Raw genomic sequence first — 22,396 nt, forward strand, 5'->3', positions numbered from 1 at the left:
GGGTTATGTTCCCATTTGTGTTGTTGGTTTAAATTATAATTTTCTATTTAAAAAAGAAAACAAAAAGATGGAAATGGAAGGGACATTAAATAATATAATAATAACAATGACAGTAATATATTATTTTCCTTTTTGTACCTCCACTAAACAAATATCAAACTTCAAAAAGTATATTAAATGTAAAAGCTAAAATAAATTTTATATATTTTTTTTTTAAAAAAAAAGTAGAATATGAAATTTATTTTATTTTTTATTTTCTTTAAAAGGTAGGGGATCAGACTGGCTGTTGCAGTAACAGTAAAGGTGCAACAGAATTCCTTTTTCTTAATTTTCAAATTTGTTTAACTTATAAATTTAACATAAAATTCAAATTTAAAGATTTTTTTTTTTTTTTTTTTTTTTTAATTTGTCGGTACACAGAGATCTAATAAACTAATTTAAAAAGTTCAAAAGCCAAATAAATACAAATTTCATATACCATCTAAACTTATATAAAATTATAAATAAAGGGAAATGACTTTTATATCCTCTGTTTACTGGTTAAGAAAATATACTCAAATTTTTCATTTTCTCGGAAAAAAAAATATATCGTTCCTCACGTTTCTCGTAAGTTGAAGGGCTAAATTGAATATTTTTAAATACAAGGGACTAAATTACAAAAAAGAAAAGATACACAAAGAGAAGAAGAAAGAAAAAGGGTTATTGGGCAGCCCCCATTTCCATTTGATGGTAGGTTTGGTTATGGAAAGGTCTTGGCTGTCCCCCTGCAATTGGCGCATCAACAATCACCGCAGATTGAGCTGCTGCTGCTGCTGCAGCATTATCCCTGCGGCTATAGAACTCCTCCTGTGCTATGAAGTAAGCATATGGACCCCATCCTACAACCACACACAATCCTTTAGGCCACAATAAACACTACAAACTAAGCTTAGATCGACACATAAAAGTGCGTTTGACTTTGGTCATGTTTTCGCTGCTTTTGAACGAGCTACTACGTTCAAGAACATTGGAAACATTTAAACGACGTTTTCAAAATCTTCACTTTTGAACCATAAACGTAAAGCGTGTATTTCGGGTCTACTTAAAATGACTTTTCAAGTACTTAAAAAAATGTTTCTAGAATACTTTCCGTTTATTATTACCTTTATCGTTACTGGGAGGAGGGAAGAATTGAAGGTAGCAAAATGCAGAAACGACCCATCCTGTCAAAAGAAACTATCATTAAAATTCACAAAAGACATGAGAAATCTAAAAACCAATCACTGTGAATCAGTTGATGATTGTAATGTTTTAGCAGAAACCTATAATGGCTCCAGCAAACACATCTTGCCAATGGTGCCAATAATCATTCACTCGAGAAACTCCCACAAGTGCAGCACCAAGCAAAGGGAGAAATACAAGGCATAGTTTTGCAACATGTCCTCTCCCATCAAATGCTTGGATTTTTCCAGATATGTACAGTGCAAGAAATCCCAACCCTGCAAAGGACCCTACAAAACAAAAAACATGTCACTAACACTAACACCAACATATCCTTCAAGCGCACATTACAAATCATTTGCTTACAAGAAGTATGGCCACTCGGGAAACTCTTGTGTCCTTCTCTTATTTCGCTCTCTTTCCCGTGACATATCACGTTTCCCATTCGATCGTATGCCTGAATCGATAAGAAAAACGTCACGCTTTATAAGGATAGCTCTAACAAATGTATGTTTTGTTTAAATCTCTACAAAAGTGACATATTTTGTACCTCTATTCCATCGGGAAAACAACGCCAAAAGAAGTTTGGTCGAGGGCGACCAACACCGTTTTTTATAGCATCCGTGATAATAGCAGTGATCAACACAGAAAACAAGAGCCCTATTTATAAGAACAAATGAACACGGATGGTTAGTAAAATATTAGTGAAATTGTTGGACATATTTGGAATGACTTTCTAAGAGCTTAAAAAAGTGTTTTTAGCTAAGCACTTAGAAACTCATTCCAAACACGCCCGTAATCGCTTTTTATGGGTAACTTAGTTGCATAAAGAAGGTACCTAAAATGGCGTGGTGAAAATCATAGACGTCCCTCCGTCGTATATAGACGATCAAGAATATGAAAATAGGCAATATCACAGCATACAACTGAAACAAAAGGGAAACAAACAAACACTGTTAACTACACCGCTAAGATTGAACATATAATATGACTTGTGAATGTAACAGAGACCTATTCTGTTTAAAACATAGACAAAACCTCGCTTTCTTGGCTGCAAAAGTTAAACGGATTGAATCAATACAATCAAAAGACACATCAGGTTGTGTCAAATTCCGCTTCTCAAGCGTTTCAAAAGTGTTTTTAAGAACTTAAAAACTCATTTCAAATCGATTGTTCCTCCATAATATGAACTATCTTAGGAATATTATCAAAAAGTGGAAACAAACAAATAGAGGGGAAGAGAGAATAAAGGCTAGACTTACAGGTACAGACCAGACAGGCACTGTATTATCTTTGAAAGGAAACTTAAGATCTGTCAACATATCCTTTCCCACATAGCGATAAAACGGATGAACAGACACTAAAATCACTTCGATCACAACAAGTAGTAGCAGAATCAGCCAGTCATGTAAATGATTCTTAGCAACCCTGGCTCCATGGGATTTGATTGTATGTGCTGCAGCATCTGAACCCTGAAAAACGCTCAAAACCAAAGAATCGAAGGCAAATTTCAACCAGTTTTAAAATAACAAAGTTATTCAACTTCACAGAATTATTACAGAAAACGGACCTGAAATCTACTGGAGGAACTGCGGAAGGAAAAGAACGAAACGAAATTCCTCCACCACGCCATTGATTAACGAACAGATGTGCTTCTGAAATCTTCTAATGAATCATCGCTTAGTTAGTGGCGGAATATATAAGATATCAAAGATTCCACACGCTTTTCTGTTTTTTCTTTTCGTTTAATTTTCTCCTTCGGGAAGAAAAAAAAAAGTCCAATCTCCAATGGAAATGAAAAGGAGTTGTCAAAATCAAATTCCAACCACTAAATGAAGAAAAGTTTGGAAACTTCTTAATTACCTTACAGACAAAAATGAAAATGCCTCACAGTGACTCAATCCAATAGTGAAACAGCGATTCATCTCTTTATACGGCGAAATGTAGATTGGTTAAGAAGACGAAATTTCTTGGTGAATGCCAGTTTTTAATACAGACGACGAGTTTGACATGTTCAACTCGTCGATTGGCGAGTCTCGTCGTTTGGGAGCTTTTACTGTTCTTCTACGCGCGTACTGGTAGTGATTTTAATGTCTCCCTACCCTGGCGGGTTCCGAACGCGCAGCTACGACGTTTATTCATGGGAATTTATTATTATTTTTTGTTTCTTTTCAAATTTTTATACTAAAATATCACTTTAGTCCTAATTTTGAATTTTATATTTTTTAATTATTTAATTTTTGCCTATAGTTTTAATAAATCTTAATTTTAGTCATATACTTCTAATAAAATTTTTAATTTAGTCATTTAAATTAATTTGTCTTTTTCTTTTGCTAATATGGTCCTATAGGTTTATCATTTAATCTCCACTAGCAATTGAAAAAGTTACAATAAAAATAAAAAGTAATGAATTATTATATTCAAATTTAGTTGAGTAAGATTTAAATTATTATTGATATTTTAAATTTAGTAGATACGAATTAAATTATTATTGTAATTTAACCTTACAATTATTTCTAGAATATTAAATTCTTATAATGTTTCATTGAATGGGCTTGGAACATGTAGTTGTGGCAGTTGAAGTCGGCCACTGGAGGATGGGCCTATTAACACTAATCAAACGGTTGGGTCAGTTACTGACGGGAACGGATTAGTGAGAGTTAAACAGTTAGGTGAGTGTCCTAATGCATTCCGTGGTCACGTTTTTTACTCCTTGCTTCTAAGAGTTGCTCTAATTAAACCACGTTTAACTTTGAAGTTCTTAAAAATTACTATGAGCCACCGAACAAAAAGGTGCACATATTTGATATAGGTAGTGACTGTCTTAACTATTTTATCTTTAGAATATCGTACATAATTGGTATAGAATTTATTTCATGTGGATGTGGTCTCAATTTATTCATGTACTCTTCTTTTACTCAGATGTTAAATTATACTAAACATGTAATAACACAAACTCACCACTAGCACATATTGTTCTTTTTGGGCTTTCCATTTCGGACTTCTCCTAAAAGTTTTTAAAATAAGTCTAATAAGGAGAGTTTCCACCCTCTTATAAAAAAATGCTTCATTATCCTCCCAACGATATACGGGATCTCACAATCCACTCTCTTTTGGGACCAGCGTTTTCGATAACACTCATTTTTCTCTTCAATCGACGTGAGATCTCATAAAATATGTTTGAAATGCAACATTAATATTTAAGTTTAAATAATTAAAGACAAAAATACATGAATTGTGAGGATTGATACGCTAAATGAGATAAGGAATTAAGATATATATTGGAAGATATTTTTCAAAGTGATGGATCATCCCTATCATCAAGTTGCCAACTTGGTGGGTCCATGTTAATTATCTTGTACAACAATGTCTAGTGATCAATAATTTTACCTATTTATTAAGATAAATACATTTACTCAATAATTTTTTTAAAAAAAAAACAATAAATGAATTCCTTAATTTTTTTTAATAACAATTTTGTTCTTTTTTTTTTATCATAAAAAACTTCATCAAACAAACTACTATTTTTTAAACAAAATTTTTTACCAAAATATAAAAATAAAATTTGAAAAGTAAAATAAATAAATAAAAAAAAATCAGAGACAAACTTATTATTTAAAGAAATAACAAAAAGTATTAATGTGAAATGATATTAAAGCTAATTTAAGGTGAAATGTCAGAATCTTAATTATTTTTTATTTGAATTTTTATAAACTGTCTTTCACCTGTCCTATCAAGTTTCCATTAAAATACATAACAACTCTATGTCTTGTCACATAATGTAATTAAAATTAGAGTTTTGTATAATCTCTATCATTTATGAGTTATTGAGGCAATTTCTCAGTAATATAATGGGTAACCATGTTTTGTTTTTAATTTAAATTTAGAGAGAAATTAATTTTTTTAATCGAATCTCCTCACTTTCCATTGCCACCTGAAGAAAATAATGACGAATAATGGAAAAAAGATGTTAGCTCTTTGATGACATCGACACGAATAAAGGTAGATCTAAATTTATTGAAAAATTTTAAATCGGCTTAAGAGATAAACAAATCATTTTAGATCGTAAGGCTAATGATGATGATATGTAATAGACTAAAATAGACAATATGTATTAGCCATAAATTTAATTGTTATATTTTCGGGGAGAGGTAGAAAGCTGGGGAGACGGAGAGAAAAGCGGTTTGGTTAGTGGTTTGACAAACTGTTTCTTAGAGTGCTTACAAATGTAATATCCCTCCCACTTACTTTGATATTTGTGTTATTTTTTTTTTTGGCTCAATGGCATGTAATCATACATTCACACCTTACCTTAAAAGAATATCACTATAATAACTTATAGCTATAGCTATGGTCATAAACTACGTAATATTTCATCTTTACGATTTTAGTAAAGATTTGAAATTTGATTATGCTACATGATGATCTCGATATTCTTTCGTAATATAACTATGTCATATAGTTGTCTTGAATTACTTTTAAAACTAATAACCTCTCTTCGTTAATTAGTTTTATATAAAAAGTAAAAAAAAAAACTAAATTATTATGGAGGTATTGATGTTTTATTTGGAGGGAAGAAGAGAGAAGGAGATAAAAAGATGTCGTGTCAACAACACGTCATTAAGGGAAGGGTTGCTTCGAAGACCGAATAATGAGAGAGTTCATCTTATCCGATTGCATAACCATTAAAGGAAAAAAGGACTAACACCTACACTACACTTTCATACTCCACATACTTCCCTATATACCTACAAACACAATCCAGTTCGGGCCGATCGAGTTCATATCTCGAACCCCATCTTATTAACTAGAAAAATTGATTAAAAAATAAGATATTGACCGTTATTATTAGAATGATGACCAAAGCTTATGCATTAATGTCTCCACCCTCTCTTGAATGGAATGCATTTATATTTATTTTTATTTTTTTATTCTCTTCTAATTTATTTCCTTTTCTAAAATACTTTCTGAACGAATTTAAATGGAAATAATAATAACCTCTTAAGGTCCATTAGAGAACTTTTCCAAATTTTGTGCAATTTAATTGCCCGGAATGACGTAATTGGTAAATTTAAATATAATTAAAAAGTATAAAATATAAATTAGGCACACCCCTAAAGTTATTGAGCTAATAAATAAAAAAAATAAGCGTATAAAGTTGAGATGCATGTAATATGGGGCTTAAATTTGAGATTAAATTAATGGTAAATGAGAATATTCGGAGAATTTAAGGCGGGATGCAGGTGACGTGGTAGCTTCCAGATTTAAAATTCTACGGTCTTACGTGGCGCGAGATCAGGTCAATGACATCAAAAAAAGTATGTCCACTACAACCACCTGATTTCCCTCTGCATCAGAATCTCTATTTTTACTGTTTTTTATTTTTCTTAAAAAAAAAAGGTTTAATTAAGTAATTTCACATTGCCTTGGCAGTTGGCAAAACCTTGTCGCTTTACAGCACGGCATCTTCGAATCCCACGCGCTATGTCTGTATACGCGCTCATAATAGTAGCTTCGTCGAAGTAGGTGGCCAATGGGAAGACGCGTGGTTTGCAGCTTGGTTGCTGCCTGTGGGTTTGCAATTCTTATTCTTTTTTTTTTTTTTTTTTTTTTTTTTTTTTTTTTTTTTTTTTTTTTTTNATCAACAAATATTGGTCGAGTTTAATTAAATGAATAACTTATATTATATTATTTAATGAGTGTGGAATGTTGATCGAGATACGGATATTTTGATATCTGAATAATATATTATATTTTTTTTTTTGATACGATATAACATAGAATCTTTTTATTTTATTGATTCTTCTTTTCGTTTCTCTCTTATTTTAACGAGATATCTCAGTTAAAATGTTTTTCTTCTCGACAGAAAATTATAAATAAAAAATTAAAGAAATAAATATGAGTTGAAAATATTAGAATAAGGATAAAGGAGACTAATCCACGCCTTTGTATATCCCTTCATGAACACTTTTGTGGCCGACATCAGATTTTTTTTTTTTTTTTTTTTTTTTTTTTTTTTTTTCCATTTCATGTTTTAATTTGAAGAAGTCGCCGAATTCCGCCACCAGATTGCGGCCGAGACTGCGTTTGAATCTCTATTTTGCCCTAAATAATAATAATAATAACAATAAATAAAATTAATTGGAATTTCTGAAAAGATATTTATATAATTAAATCCTGATTTATTTATCGCTTATTATAATTTTGTTTTCACTTTTCTTTGAATCTCCTAAGTTTTAAGTTCAACGAACAAAATTAAAAAAATCCTTTAAATATTGACCTTCTAACTCAAAGGATATTATTTCATTTTATCCATATTCCTTCTACCCTAAGCGATTGAGTTTGAATTTACTTTTGAAAAATATTTTTAATTCAAAGTATTTTAGAACTTTAAATTTTATATTTACGGTAAACCAACCTTATTATTATTATTATTATTATTAATTATTTAAAACCACAGAAATATAACATTTTGAATAAAAAAATGAAAATACAATTACCGTATAATTATTATGCAAAATTCCATAAAAGGGAAAAATCCCACAAAAGTAACGAAACGACGACATATTTAAGAGAGGTGAGAGGACAAAAAGAAAAAAATAAAAGCAAAAATTCAGAAAATAAAATGATGATCCAGCAAACAGCTACAGCCCACACACCTTCCCATGCAACCCAACTGGAGCCAATCAGTGTGCTTAGCTGTCACCCCGTATGGACCCGGTCCGGTTTATTTTGTCCCCCTTTTACCTTCATTTGATTTTTTACCACCGTAAAACAATAGAACAAAAGAATAAAAAGTTGACCCTCCATTTATATGGAAATCCCATTTGATGCCCCAAATAATTATGGAAACATTGGAATTTTTTTACTGTCTCATCCCCAACGGAGTAACTGTAACTCTCAACGCCCCCCTTGATTATTGCCTTTATTTTACCTTTTTCCCTAATTTGTTTAATTATTTTAACTGGATTTTCAGGAAAGTGCGTTAATGATTTTATTTTTATTTTTTTTAATTACTGTCCTCCGTGTTCTTTAAGAAAGACCAAAAGTTGGGGTTTTCTTTTCTCTCTCCCCTTAGCTTTCTGCTCCCAATTTCCAACTCCGCCCTTCCTCCGCCGCACGCCATGATGGAACCGCCGCCTCTGACGACCGCTCAGCCGCTTCCGACGGCGGCATCGCCTCAGCTCAATTATCCGGAGTCGTTGGACTCATCTCCGAGGTCTCGCAACACGGACACGTGGGATGAGCCTCTCGCCCCCGGCCCTCTAGCAGGCCGCCTTCGTCTTATGTGCAGCTACGGCGGGCATATAGTCCCTCGCCCTCACGATAAGACTCTGTGCTATGTCTGTGGTGAGACTCGGATCGTTGTTGTCGACCGCCATACGTCTTTATCTGACCTCACTGCGCGTTTGTCGAAGACGCTTCTCAATGGTAGGTCGTTTACCCTGAAATATCAGCTTCCGAATGAGGACTTGGATTCTCTCATTTCTGTTACCACCGATGAGGATTTGGAGAATATGATTGATGAGTATGATCGGACGGCCAGCAATTCGTCTAACCCTGCGGCAAAACCCTCGCGACTTCGGTTGTTTCTGTTCCCGACGAAGCCGGATGTTTCTCAGTCGATCGGGCCAATTCTCGAGAGCTCGACTAGTTCGGAGGACTGGTTTCTGAATGCTTTGAATGGTGCCGGTTTTCTCAATAGAGGTTTTTCCGATTCTGCATCGGTCAATTGCTTGTTAGGGCTTGATGATGATGTTGGTGTTAATAACCTCGATTCGGGTCCGAGGGAGGCGGATGGTTCTCAGCCTGGGTCGTTGGGAAATGGTAAGAGTGGAAAACAGGATATTCATTCTGTCCCTGATTCACCCATGATCGAGACGACATCGTCATTTGGGTCTACCTCCTCTTCGCCTTCTCTGGCGAATTTGCCGCCGATCCGGGTTCATGTGGAGGATAGCGTCAATAGCGGTGGCGGTGGTGCTGGTGCAGTTCGAATTCAAGATCAGAAGGTGGGAATTGAGGAGCAATTTTCTCAGATGATTATTGGTCAAAAACTGCAAGATGAAGCTTTCACGGCACTCTCATCGCCGCCTCCTTTACCTACAACTATTGTGGCTTCTGCGGCGGGCTCTGCAATACCTGTGAGCTTAGCTGCCGCAGTAGGTGTGGGAGATTATATGAATCGGGTGATCTCCGATGACGAAAGATCGGACCACGGGGCGCCAGTCGGATACCGGCAACCACTACCACCTCAGCCACAGTCTCTGCCCCCCCAATTGCAGCAGAAATCAAGTGGACTTGTTGATATTCCTTCTCCGGATTCGGTGTCAAGGTACGGATTGCTTGATTTTCTCGATCACGCTGGCATAAATAATTCTGCTTAATTTTTATCGTCAATTAGTTTAGATTTTTGATGGTTGTTCCTGAGGGATAATTGGTTGGTTGTCTGAGTTTGTGCGTTTTCGGTTGCATTTTGTTTCTTCAGTGATACTAGTTTAAACAATCAGATGTCTCGCTCAAAACCTGTGATGTATCAAGAACAAGTTGTTCATCAAATCCCCTCTTCAACCGCTAGGCTTCCTGGCAATCCCTCAGATCCAGAAGTCAATATTTCTGATCAAAACGCTCGGGTTCATATTCCACAACAGGTCCAAGAATCAGGATATGTGTTACAATCTCATTACGATCAGCATCAACATCAGCAACTTCAGCAACTTCAGCAACAACAGCAGCTTCAGCAACAACAGCAGCTTCAGCAACAACAGCAGCTTCAGCAACAACAGCAACAACAGCAGCTTCATCAACAACAGCAACTTCAGCAACAACATCAACATCAGCAACTTCAGCAACAACATCAACAACATCAACAACAGCAACTTCAGCAACAACAGCAGCAACAGCAGCAACAGCAGCAACAACAGCAGCAACACCCATCTCAACCACAGCAATTCATACATGCAGGCGCACACTACATCCACCAGCACCCATCTGGTGCAGTTCCCATTCCAGCATTCTTCCCTGTATATTCTCCTCAGCCCCATCATCATCCCCATCAGATGGAGCAGCAGTATCCAGTCTACTACCTGCCTGCTAGACAGGGCCAAGCTTATGGCAATTTGCCAGTACAGCAATCTTCCATCAGCGAGTCTGCCACTGCTATTCCTCCTGGCCGGCCCCAAACCCCACCCAATCCAACTTTGGTTACAACTGCAGCTTACAACCACGCAAGGAATGCCCCTATTGCAAAAACTGAAATGGCTGCCAAGGCATACAAACAGACAACTACAGCTGCTCAGTCGTTAGTTCAGGTTCCGACAAATCAGCATCAGCAACAATATGTTGCCTACAACCAGGGTTACTCTCATATTCAGCATCCATCCCAATCGGTTGCACCTACATCCGCTACTGCAAATTATGCCTATGAATTTTCGGACCCTGCTCATTCTCAGATATACTATACTCAACCTCTAGCACCTTCTCAGTACCAAGCCATGCCAGCAGCTGCTGTAATGCTGCCTGAAAGTTCTGCTCAGCATCCCACTGACAACATCAAGCAGCAGATGAGAACTTCACAACCATTATAGTCTGTTCAGAAAGAAGAAACAATTTTGGAATAAAGTATTTGGTTTTGTTTACAATATTCTATATTATTGTCTGTCTTGTTATTGGTATCTATTGGTTTGTGCATGTATCTGAGATAAGAGATAATAAGTAATTGTTGTTGTCTTCTTGTTCGTGTGTGTCATATTATTTGTTTATTGTCATAGAAAATTATAAAGTGGTCTGGATATTATAGTTATACTGTAAGTTCTGAACTCAAACATGGTGTGCTTGTGCAGTCAATGTGTTATAGAATTAGCAAGCTTTTTTGCATCGATCTCTTATCTTCCCTCAAATTTATGATTTTTGCTGATGTTAGATAATGCTTGGTTTTATTTCTGATTTCTATACTTGTAGTTCCTTATGTAACAATGCCCTCCCTGCAGTCAATTGCTTATAGCATCCAGCAATTGGGATCACATTCATACCAACAGAAGTTGATCATTTCCTGGCAGTTCATCATTTTCTGTCTGAAAACTTTTGTTACTCTGATTGTGTTCACAGATTCTATGTTGCTGATCAGTTTGCATCTCCCTCACTGAATGCGGAACAAATAAAAATCATAGGCTTCCTTTTCAGCTTGGGGAGGTTCCTGAATCCTCGCAGCCTCATTAAAGAATGCTCATGTTCAGTGGCTTGCTTGAAAGGCGGTTCATGTTCAACAGGCTGGTGTTTAGAAGGGTGTTCACCACTAGCTTGTTTCCATCCACATCTTCCATTCTCTTGTGATCAAAGTTGGCGTGAGGCTGCCTTTTGTTCTCTGAAAGCTGTTTCAACTCCCTTCCCAAATCTGTTATTTCCTTTTTCAGGGTTTCTTCTTCATACACTGAGCCAGGTACCTGTCGTCATTCTCAAGCTGTAAAGTAAGGAATCCAATGAATGCACACTCTGTCTCGGAACATCTCAATCGTTATTGCCATTTATTCCTTTTCTTTTTCTTTCCCAATAAAATGACATCAGAATCGAATCAAAGTTGATTTTTTTTGTATAAGGTCTCATCTCAAAATTATGATTGGACAGAAGTCTTGCTTTTGGTGAGATTATCAGCAGTTAATTCAGGTGGGAATTTGTCTGAAACTTTTCGCATTTTGAAGTCTTAAATTTGCATGTGCCATCTGTAGTTCAATACTATAAAATTTCATGTGATTCTCTGTTACAATATACAAATGCCAGGTTTAGTTTCTGGTGAAACTTTTCTTACAACATTATGTACGAGCTTTGTTTCTGTTATTGGATAGGGAGACAGGTTGCAGGATTTATGACTCAGATAATCAAGTTCGCCATGTGGGTTTGAGCTTATCATTCTTGTCTTTGCTTCCTAAAGACGCTGCTTTGCATTGTCATCACTTTCTGCTTTTAACTACTCTTTTTATAATTACTAACATACAGAACTTCGCATTGTCTGGAGTAGGTAGTTGGCGAAATGATGCTCGATTCGTATCAATCGAATTTCAACTCAGATGTCCCATAAGCAACCACGACACAAAGAATGCCACTTTTTCAGATCATGTTTGGTAAGAATCGAAATGAATTTGGGAATTCCACTACTTTTTGTCCAAAACCAGACGAAATCTTATTGTAAAGGTTCTTACTGTTGCATTTCCCATCACAACTTGATGTGTATAATGTAGAATGGAACTCAAAGCCACCAAAAAATAATGATATAAATTTGACTTTTGGCTTTGTAAAGGTCCCTTGCCTTCATTTCAGTCCTTATCTCTGATGAATCTAATATTGTATATATGCAATGCAGGATCCACGCAGGAAAGCATTATTTAAAAGGCAATTAATATGTGCGTTCGCCTCAATATTAGACTCATAAAAGCACCGATGATGAGTTTCATTGGTTCATCTATCAATTTTTTTAAGGACTTAATGTCTTCTTTACGATTGGCCAAGCCAACCTTGTTAGAAAATGCTCCTACCATAATAACCCTTTGCCGACTGGTAAAGCTTTTACATTTCATTCTGACTATTCATTTATATAATGGATGATATATTTGAATAAATCAACTCATGCTTAGATCATTCATGACTAAAGCCATTTATCATAGCTGAGAAGGTTCTAGACAAAGCTACAAGTCATAGATAAGGCACACCAATTATCAACCTACAAGTCAATGGTTAGATCTTCCATCCCACCATTGTTGAACTGAACTAAAAAAGTTGTGTTTGTGTTGGTTTAGAAACCAATTTTGAAAATCAATACTTAAAAGGGAAGAGACTGCACAAATACAGGTAAGGAAGGTATGATTCGTTATTTACTCCAAAGTTTTTCAGAAATGGAAATGGAAATGGAAATGAATATACAGATCAGCAGCCCAAATACAAGAGGAAACAATTTCAGTTGAGTGCCACTTTCTGTGGGGGCAAAATTGAAAGTGATCATAATCCACAAAAACAAGCAATACAAAGATACATACCTTTTCATAACAGGAACATTTACCTCAAACACTCTTCACACAGTGGTTCGTGCCACAGGATACAAGTTGCAGCTTCCTGCACTATTCACTCTTCTCCGTTTGCTTTCATGCCAAACACTTGACTGAGGAAACATGGCACACAAATTGATTAAGACACTGCATATGAGCAAACATCCTCTGTTCTTTTGATAGACAAACTCCAAAACTCAAGGGAGCCCATTGCTCTCGGGATCAAGAGCCACCCGTTTATAAAGCAGTGAAACTAGATTTGAACTGTGGCAGAGTTGTTAGCTGCTTGTTTAACTGAAGATTAGACTGTCAAAGCCCATATCTTCGCAGTCTTATCCCTAGAGCCTGTTGCAAACTCATGACCATATGGGTTCCAAGAACATGATCAAGTGATTCTTCTGTGCCCCTCCCTTGATCTATAAAACTATTGTTTTTTGTTCAAGCAGGGGAAGAAACAAAAGACATTGTCTTTTGGGTTGACTAGCATTTAAATAGAAATGAATAATTATTTTCTATAATTACGAACAATAGATGAACTGATTATACCTTACAGGATGAAGTAACAAGCTTCCTCATGGGGTCACAACAAAGAGAAAATAGCTCATTCCCATGATCATCATAAAGTTTGTGCGACTCTGGCCAAAGTGTATGCCATGCCAGTTGATGTTCAATGGGAGGTTCAATAAGAACGTCAGGAACTGCATTGGGAATGGTTTCAAGGGTGTCAAGACCTTCATTTCCACTCCTGTCTTAAGTCTTATCAGCAGCTGCATGAAGATGACTGGTTAGAACTTGGAACATTTCAATATACATATTCATGTACCAACAAATTGATACTCAAGCAAAGAAACTTGACTTTCATTGCAAAGTGAATCTCCTATAATCGGTTTCCACATACTTGACATTTTATGATAATATAACACAAAAAAGATAGCAAAGACTCGACACCCATTATTCAAGATATAACTGCCTCAAGTTGAGTTGGAAATTTGACCATGGTTCAACATTCCGAATGATTATTTGGGAGGATCTCGCAAACCAATTTAATTATGTATTCGGCCGGATATATTCTATTATAGTAATAATGATTTCGAAAAAGGAAATAAGAGTTCATATTATTAAAAAATACGGATTTAACTTAATCAAATGGCGGACGGGTGAATAATGCATAAGAATCTGCTCTTGGAGGGAACAACAGCTAGAAATGGTTGCTAATATCCTATAGAAATGGTTGCTAATATCCTGTACGCTGAAGAGCAAAAGCAGGAATCTGTTCGAAGAGGGGCTTGCGTCTAGTTAGCTAGTTGGTGAGGCAATAGCTTTCCAAGGTGATAGATCAGTCACTCATATGACAGTATCAGTCACTCATATGACAGGATCAGCCAAACTGAAACTGAAACTGAGAGACGCGGGTGAATAGGGGAAGATTGAAGAAAGACTCACAGTGAACAGGAATAGGTTTCTGCGAAAGCCAAAGAGGCGACATATTAGCACCTAAAATATGAACACAAGATCATCATCTGTGGCCACAAATTTGTGCAGTGTGGCATGACTCAATGACTTCAAAAATGATAATGGAGCTTCAAAGACTACCAACTTTCTAATTGTGAGAGCCAGAAAACCACACAATTTTTTCGTAGATGGAGTGACGAGAAAAACTAGGGTTCATAAAATACACTTTCATATGACACAACGAGATAAGACAAGGCATACTAGCAAAATTTTCATATTCAGGTTTCAATGCACACAATGAGTTATGATGACAAGGCAGATAGCCAAATTGGTTGCACCTCACCTGGCCATGCCCGACTGAAATAATATAATCGCCGGATCTAGCCCATGAAATTTGTGACCGGAAAGGGTCGTCAAAATTTGTGCAGAAGCGGAGTTCGGCGTTTCTCCGGTTATGGAAAATCGAAAGAGGAAGTGCATCGTAGTACTTAACGCACCTTAGGGGAGAAGATAGCGATAGCGATAGCGACGGCGTTTTGAGCGCCAAAAGCCACTAAATCACAGGCTCCCCAAGAAACGTTGTTCGCTATTATGTTGCACCTCGTCGCCGCCGCCAGAAGCCGGAAGCTCCGGCGAGGAAGGGGAAGGGGAGATGGCGGCCGAAGACCAGGGCCGCGGTGGGACGAAGATGGGCCGAACAGTTGGAAGGATGGGTTTTATTTTGGGCCTAACGTGAAGCTGATCTGGGCTCAATGGGCCTCTCGTATACTCTTTATGCCCTATGTTTATGGATGAATGATTTTGGTATAAATGTTAAGGGTGGTTAAAGGTGTTACTAAAATAGAATCAAATTAAGGAGGACGTGATATGAGAATAATAGTTAAGACAGGCAATGGGCGTTGGGATAAGAGGAAGAAAGAAAAGAGTGCAATGAATGGAGTTGAAGGGGGAAGGGAAGGGACAAGGAGGAATGGGAATATGGGCTCCCCTACGGACGACTGTCCCCTCAACCACAAAAAGTGTTCAAAATCCAAGCAAAAACAAACACAATGCTGTCTTTTTTAAGTCTTCGTCCCCAAATTAACCTAATTACGGTGGTGCGACTGTCTCGTTGAATAATTTGACACCCAAATCATGATTTCGAAAAAGAAGGAAAGAAATGACATCGACTCCTCACCATCCCATCAAGTCTCCATAAGCTTAGCTACGCAGCATGAAAGTCTCTGCCTTTGTTTTTTGGTGGAATGTCAGGACGGAAGTAATTGAAGCAACAAAGCCCCCTTCCCCTTCACAGATATCATCTCCACAACATGTTGGGTATCAAATTTGGTGTGTGATCTGTGTGGAAGACATGTTTTGGACAGGCCATTGGCAAGTTCGGACATGTCATGATAATTAATTACGTGTGCTCTGTGCGACATCTGACAACAACATATTTTGGTGCAGAGATAACATTAGACCAACAAGATTGTCATAATCATCATCATCACTTTCGATTCAATAAAGGCACACCAGGGAACGGGTTTCTGATTTCTCAGAGAATCTAAGTAGATCCTTTATTGTATGTAATAAATACTATGGGTTTCCTTGTCAGATCAGTGTTTCATCACTACTTTCTTCCAAAAGAAGGTTCAAAGTTGTAAACAAATGTGTGATACACACAATGGCTCATGTCTACTAGAAGAGTCTAAGAGATTTTAGAGTATCAAAAGTAAAATTACACATGAAACCCCGACCTGGTTGAGCTCCAAATTTTGTTATTAACATGCATAAGTGGGTCTCTCACGTTACCCGTACCCATCTAAGTCCACTGCTTTGGCCCATTACGTATCATTGTCAACTTCACAATTTTAAAATGTGTTTGCTTGATAGAGGTTTCCACCTCTCATAAGGAATTCTTTGTTTCCCTCTTCAATTGATGTGAGATTTCACGATCCACCCCGTTGGAAACTCTGTGTCACGGCCGCATGCCCATGACAAGCCAAACTTTTTATGTCTTTACATGTTGTAGTGTTTTACTTTTGTATTTCTAGAAAGTATGACGTTTCGGAAAAATCATGTCTAGGCCTATCAAACATGAAATGACTAAGAATGTAGAGGGGATATGACTAGTTGTCAACTTTTCTCTATCAATAATTATGTACTGTGAGCAGCCGTTGTTGTTACTCTCTTGCTTGCATATATAACGTTTCTTTCAAAATCTCTCTTTCGAAAATCTCTCTCTACCATCGTTTTCTAAAACCTTCTTCTTAAACCGAGGCCAAAGGCTCGAGAATACATCATTTGGTCGTAGGCGACATAAGAACGAATTGACTTAGTTCACTTGTCATTGGAAAGTGAGTGCCGCACAATCGCAAGTCCGCTGCCATCAAGAGTGCGATTGTGACACTCAGCATCCTCGCTGACACACCGCTTGATGTCTGATTTTAATACCATTTATAACAACTCAAGCCCCACTGGTAGTCGGTATTGTCCGCTTTGACCCGTTATGTATCGTTGTTACTCTCACAATTTTAAAACTCGTTTGGGTGAGGTATTGGTTAGAGAAAAACTTTGATACCATACTACATTACCATTAAACTAAACAACATGAATGGATCCAAATCAACTCTACATTGAGTCAGGTAGCATGATTGATGTGAGGTTCATCTCACCTTGCCCAACACTCACAGATCATTAAGGTTAGGTCGTTTAGTAAACCTACCACGTTCCATTAGAAGTGGCGTGTTAGAGAATGTGTTCTCATCCATAATACATATTATCGTAAAAACAACGAAACCATAGTTCTAATTTGAAAGGAGAGAATATTGATTGGAACTGGAAGTAGGGATGGGGGTAGGCACATAGAAAGTAGTAGAAACAGTGGTAGGAAGGTTAGGTAGTGGAGAATCCAAAAGAGGTAGCTTTTTGGTTAGCATGAAAGTGGGCATGGCAATAGGCTTGTTTGGTTTGGCAAACAGTAAATGGGTTCTTGCATTTGCATGAAGTGAGCTAGCTAGTGAGTAGCATAGGCACACACACACAAGCACAAGAGGATAAACAAGATTGAATGAGTAGTAATGGGAAGAGGGCTTTGTTGTCCCCCTCCCCCCTTGCCTTAAGGTCCCTACATCCCTATCATCCCCATATCCCATATAAATAATATGCATATAAATCCCCAATTTCTTTACCCAAAACCCATTTGAGATAATGGAGCCTAATCAGTTCTCTGTTTACTGTGAAGGGAAAGGGGAGAATGGGAGCATAGATTTGGGGCTGAGCCTGAGAACGCTGCAGCCGGAGGTGGTGGGATCAATAGAAGGGTATGGGGAGGAGGATGAGCATGGGATGAACTGGGGGGCGGCGGATCACACGGCGGCGGATCTGTACATGAACATGAACATCAACATAAACATGAAACATAGTAATAATAATAATGGAGTAGTAGTAGTAGAACAGGATTACTACTGTTGTGAGGAGGAGGAGGAGGCAGAGGAGGTGGTGCAGAGCAAACAGCAGCGCTGGGCTTATGTCAAAGTCAATATGGATGGTGTCATTGTTGGTAGAAAAGTTTGCATCTTTCAACATGGCTCCTATTCCAGTCTCGCGCTTCAGCTTGAAGACATGTTTGGTACGTTTCATTTCTTTCTATGGGTCGATTATTCACTGAACTATGTTTGAATTAGTCGAGATATGTCTAATTGTACTAGAACTAATTTACCTTTTTATATGTTATTATTTTCGGAGGTCAGTTGGAGGAAAAGTTTTAAAATTTGTACCGATGGGTCGAAATATGAAAATTACGATTATTCTTAATTTTGGTCTGGGTCTCTCTCTCTCTGTTTTTGTTGGTTAGGTTAGTTTGGTTTGTTCGAGTTATTTATTTAAATACTTACACTGTCTATATTTATTGGTGGGATCAGGTCGACAATGTGAATCTGGATTGAAATTGTTTGAGAATGAATCTGAATTCTCACTATTTTACAAAGATGGAGACGAAAATTGGAGGAGTGTCGGTGACGTCCCGTGGAAGTAAGTTTATAACCATGGTTATTTACTTGAATCAAATTAATTTCAATCTCATTTGCATGAGCAGTGTAACTAGCAAACCATAATTATGTTGATCTAATTTGGTGATTTGGTTTTGTTGGGAAACGGACAGGCAATTCGTGGAGGATGTAAAGAGGCTGAGAATTGCTCGGAAAGATGAGGGTTTTGTTGCCATTCATCAAAATTAACTTCAAAACTTTCTTAATGGAATTATATTTTGTGTTACGTTGGAAGCTTTGGATAAATGATCTCATTTTAAGGAACCTTTTATAACAAAATCTTCCAATTATTCGTTTTTATATTATATACTTTATCTATGATTCCTCGATTTGATGATTTATGTTCAACGGGTGACCTAAATATTATACGGTGTGTTAAGAAAATGTATTATTCAGTCATAAACTCAGCGCTAGACTCGATATCAGGTTGGAGATTATTCCCATTATAACAGCCCAAGCCTATCGTTAGTAGATTTTTGGCATGTTGTAATGGCCTAAACCCACCGCTAACAGATATTGTTTACTTTGACGTGTTATGTATCGTCGTTAGCCTCATGATTAAAACGCATCTACTAGAAAGAGGTTTCCACACTCTTACACGGAATGTTTTGTTCTCCTCTCAACCGATGTGGGATCTCATAATTCATCCTACTTAGTAGCCAGAGGTTTTCACACCCTTATAAGTAATGTTTCATTCCCCTCTCCAACCGAAGATCTCACAATCCATCCCACTTGGTGGCTAGAAGTTTCCACACCCTTATAAAGAATGTTTCGTTCCCCTCTTCAACTGATGTGAGATTTCACAATTTATCCCCTTTGGGAGCCAACATCCTCACTAGCAACATCACCTAATGTCTAGCCTTGATACCATTTGTAACAGTCCAAGTTTACCGCTAGTAGACATTGTCCGTTTTGGCCCGTTATGTATCACCATCAGCCTCACAGTTTTAAAACGCGTCTATTGAGGAGATGTTTCCACACCCTTACAAAGAATGCTTCGTTCTCATCTCTAACCAATGTGGAATCTCACCTTCTCTATCGTCCTCAAACCTATGCCTCCTTAACAAAATGAAAATTTTGAAGCACAAAACTGAAAACACAGCCATTTCTGCAACATCAGTTAGTTTGTAGAGAGAAGCAACCATTGATTTTGGAGAGTGATGATAAAAATAAGAATGAGAAAGCAAATCTTCAACTCTAATGACACTGATTTTGTTCAAAACAACGTAGAACTTTTGAGTGTCATACAATGATATGTTTTATGGTTTAGTTTGGATTGACACCCAACCTGCTCAAACCATCACAAACATGTCTCATTGTCGGTCTTCTTTCTGGACTATTTTGAACACAACCTAATGCCATCTTCAAAACCTCGATGATCTCCTCATCCCCATCGTCGTCTGGAGTCAAACACGGGTCTATCACGTCCGAAAGCGGCTTCTTTTCCTCAATACAGAGTTGAATCCATTGAACAAGATCCATTTCCGAGGCTTCCACCTGAACTATAGGCAACCTTCCTGTGATCATTTCGAGTAATATCACACCATACGAGTACACGTCCCATTTCTGCGATGGCTTCACGACTTTGAACGATTCGGGAGCTTGGTAGTAAGTAATCATACTAGAACTGAATGTACTAGCTTCAGAAGTGGCAAACTTTAGTTGTCTTTCTTCTGCCATATGACTCGATTGCACGGTCGGAGTACCTCCAGCAATGTTAACAAGGCGGGCAAGCCCGAAATTCGAAATATGTGGTATCATGTCGTGTCCAAGAAGTATGTTGTTGGTTCTCAAATTACCATGAACATACTTTTTGGGGCTGAACTCGTGCAAGTAAACCAACCCTTTCGCAATGCCTTTCATGATTCTTAACCGAGCAGACCATGGTAGCGGTGTAAACGGTGTCGTCCCGGGCTTCCCTGATGATGTTTTAAGATTTTTATATATGAATCAACAAAAGATATGAAGTTTTAGGTGCAAAAAAGTAGAGAAAAGTTACCATGAATGGCAGATGCAAGGTTCCCATTTGGTATGTAATCATAAATAAGCAGTTTTTCATCAACAGACCAATAATATGCTCTGAGACTAACAAGATTTGGATGCCTCAACTTCCCAATTGCTTCAACTTCAGTTTGAAACTCTTTGAATCTTTGAGAACCTCCTTCACCCAATCTTCTCACAGCTAAAGTGAGTCCATCTTCAAGAACAACTTTATACACTATACCGATACCGCTTTTTCCCAAAACGAAAGCCGATGCCTTGAGAAGTTCGTCGAGATCAAATGTGACTCGTGAATCCAGAGGTACCAAATCAAACTGCTCGATATTCTCCGAAACGTTCTCGGACTCACCCTTTTGAAAGCACAGACAATGCTTTCTTCCTTTCTCATCCTTCTCTAAACCATACTTAGATTGGTCTGCCTTCTTCCCATTTCTATGAATCCAAAACCTCAAATAGCAATAAGATAACATAACACCAATCAGGCAAATACCAATGATATCACCTATGATTATTGCAACCAAACTGCTCTTACTCACCCCTCCTTTCCCATACTTATTACCATTGTCTGGTGAAGATAAACTTGCAGCCGGAGCTTCAGAAGAACATGGATTCTTCAATGGCGGACCACAAAGGCCAGGATTCCCAATGAAAGCTGTTGGTCCTCTGTTCATAAGAGCACCATTTTGGGGGATTGAACCACTCAGATTATTATAAGTAAGATCAATATAAACCTTTTCAGGAAGGTTTCCCAGGGTGGGTGGGATAGAGCCGGAGAAGCGATTATGAGAGAAATCAACAGTGCCTTGCAAGCTAGACAGATTACCAATATCCACTGGAATTGAACCATTGAAGTTATTGTGAGAAAGATCCAAGTTTTCCAAGAAATTCAAACTGGAACCAAACCCATTAGGCAGAGAATTGGTAAGATTGTTGTGAGTAAGATCAAGAATTCTCAATCTTCTGCATTGCATTAAGGAAACAGGCAACGACCCATTAAAGAAATTGTGAGATAAATCCAAGATTTGAAGGTTTTTGAGGTTACCAATCTCATTTGGCACAGACCCAGATAAGGAATTACCATAAAGCACCAAACTTTGGATTCCATTAGCTTCGAAAAGCTGTAATGGCAAGGCTCCATGGAGGTTATTACTCCTCAGATTCACATGACGAAGCTCGGACAGAAACCCCAGAGAAGAAGGAAGAACACCGCTGAGTTTCTTGTTGGGAATGCTGAGAGAAACAACTCTTAGATCCTTGCATGTAACACCATTCCAACCACATGGGGTTTCATCAGAAGAATTCCAGTTGCTGAGAGAGGCGTATGGGTCTTCAGAAATGGACTGTTTGAAAGACAAAAGAGAAATGCGGTCATCGTTCGAAGACGCCATGGAAAGACAGATGTTGCAGAGGAGAAGAAACAGGGGAATGGAAGGGAACTTAGCCATGGTGACTTGAAATTGAGGAAGGGAACCCTTGACAGTGAGGGAGTAGAGAAAGCTGGAAAGTGAAGCTTTTTTTTTTTTTGCAGACCAAAAGTCTAAAGGGATTCCCATTCCACGAGGACAAAAGTGTGTTAACTTCTAGTGAGTAATATTAAAATATTTTATGGTTAAAAGAGAAGCAAAGTGATTGATGATTAAATTAACTTCGCCATATATATATATGCAACGTTTTTATTTT

General features: G+C 37.4%; 4 protein-coding genes and 1 long non-coding RNA gene across 11 annotated transcripts; 2 read left to right on the top strand and 3 right to left on the bottom strand.

Annotated features, from left to right (window-relative positions):
• Positions 1-629: 629 nt before the first annotated feature.
• On the bottom strand, positions 630-3,288 carry LOC111481849 (lipid phosphate phosphatase 2-like). Of its 3 annotated transcripts, none has more exons than XM_023127614.1 (9): positions 3,064-3,288; positions 2,771-2,862; positions 2,463-2,672; positions 2,039-2,126; positions 1,751-1,860; positions 1,567-1,657; positions 1,302-1,490; positions 1,143-1,202; positions 630-878 (listed from the first exon to the last, which is right to left on the bottom strand). In XM_023127614.1, exons 2-9 carry the CDS (start codon positions 2,831-2,833, stop codon positions 700-702), a joined length of 990 nt encoding a protein of 329 aa, XP_022983382.1. In that variant the 5' UTR covers positions 2,834-2,862; positions 3,064-3,288; the 3' UTR covers positions 630-699. The 3 variants fall into 3 exon arrangements, with proteins under 3 accessions (XP_022983382.1, XP_022983311.1, XP_022983233.1); XM_023127543.1 differs by having other exon boundaries at positions 2,771-2,865; XM_023127465.1 differs by lacking the exon at positions 3,064-3,288 and having other exon boundaries at positions 2,771-3,009.
• Positions 3,289-8,238: 4,950 nt separating this feature from the next.
• On the top strand, positions 8,239-11,078 carry LOC111465567 (RNA polymerase II degradation factor 1-like). Its single transcript, XM_023110325.1, has 3 exons — positions 8,239-9,535; positions 9,689-9,953; positions 10,044-11,078. The coding sequence occupies exons 1-3, from the start codon at positions 8,325-8,327 to the stop codon at positions 10,785-10,787; spliced, it is 2,220 nt and encodes a 739-aa protein (XP_022966093.1). The 5' UTR covers positions 8,239-8,324; the 3' UTR covers positions 10,788-11,078.
• Positions 11,079-13,045: 1,967 nt separating this feature from the next.
• On the bottom strand, positions 13,046-15,389 carry LOC111486288. Of its 4 annotated transcripts, XR_002718857.1 has the most exons (3): positions 15,031-15,389; positions 13,782-14,002; positions 13,046-13,348 (listed from the first exon to the last, which is right to left on the bottom strand). It is a non-coding gene; the product is annotated as an uncharacterized LOC111486288 (long non-coding RNA). The 4 variants fall into 4 exon arrangements; XR_002718843.1 differs by lacking the exon at positions 15,031-15,389 and having other exon boundaries at positions 13,782-14,450; XR_002718864.1 differs by lacking the exon at positions 15,031-15,389 and having other exon boundaries at positions 13,046-13,651; positions 13,782-14,450.
• Positions 15,390-17,839: 2,450 nt separating this feature from the next.
• On the top strand, positions 17,840-19,050 carry LOC111483950 (auxin-responsive protein IAA32-like). Of its 2 annotated transcripts, none has more exons than XM_023130380.1 (3): positions 17,840-18,297; positions 18,584-18,698; positions 18,829-19,050. In XM_023130380.1, exons 1-3 carry the CDS (start codon positions 17,877-17,879, stop codon positions 18,902-18,904), a joined length of 612 nt encoding a protein of 203 aa, XP_022986148.1. In that variant the 5' UTR covers positions 17,840-17,876; the 3' UTR covers positions 18,905-19,050. The 2 variants fall into 2 exon arrangements, with proteins under 2 accessions (XP_022986148.1, XP_022986212.1); XM_023130444.1 differs by having other exon boundaries at positions 18,590-18,698.
• An 809-nt stretch (positions 19,051-19,859) lies between these two features.
• Positions 19,860-22,271, bottom strand: LOC111466420 (receptor protein kinase-like protein ZAR1). Its single transcript, XM_023111394.1, has 2 exons — positions 20,715-22,271; positions 19,860-20,634 (listed from the first exon to the last, which is right to left on the bottom strand). Exons 1-2 carry the CDS (start codon positions 22,267-22,269, stop codon positions 19,982-19,984), a joined length of 2,208 nt encoding a protein of 735 aa, XP_022967162.1. The 5' UTR covers positions 22,270-22,271; the 3' UTR covers positions 19,860-19,981.
• Positions 22,272-22,396: the final 125 nt, after the last annotated feature.

Source organism: Cucurbita maxima, unplaced genomic scaffold (genome assembly GCF_002738345.1).
Source record: "Cucurbita maxima cultivar Rimu unplaced genomic scaffold, Cmax_1.0 Cma_Scf00001, whole genome shotgun sequence".
Classification (NCBI taxonomy): domain Eukaryota; kingdom Viridiplantae; phylum Streptophyta; class Magnoliopsida; order Cucurbitales; family Cucurbitaceae; genus Cucurbita; species Cucurbita maxima.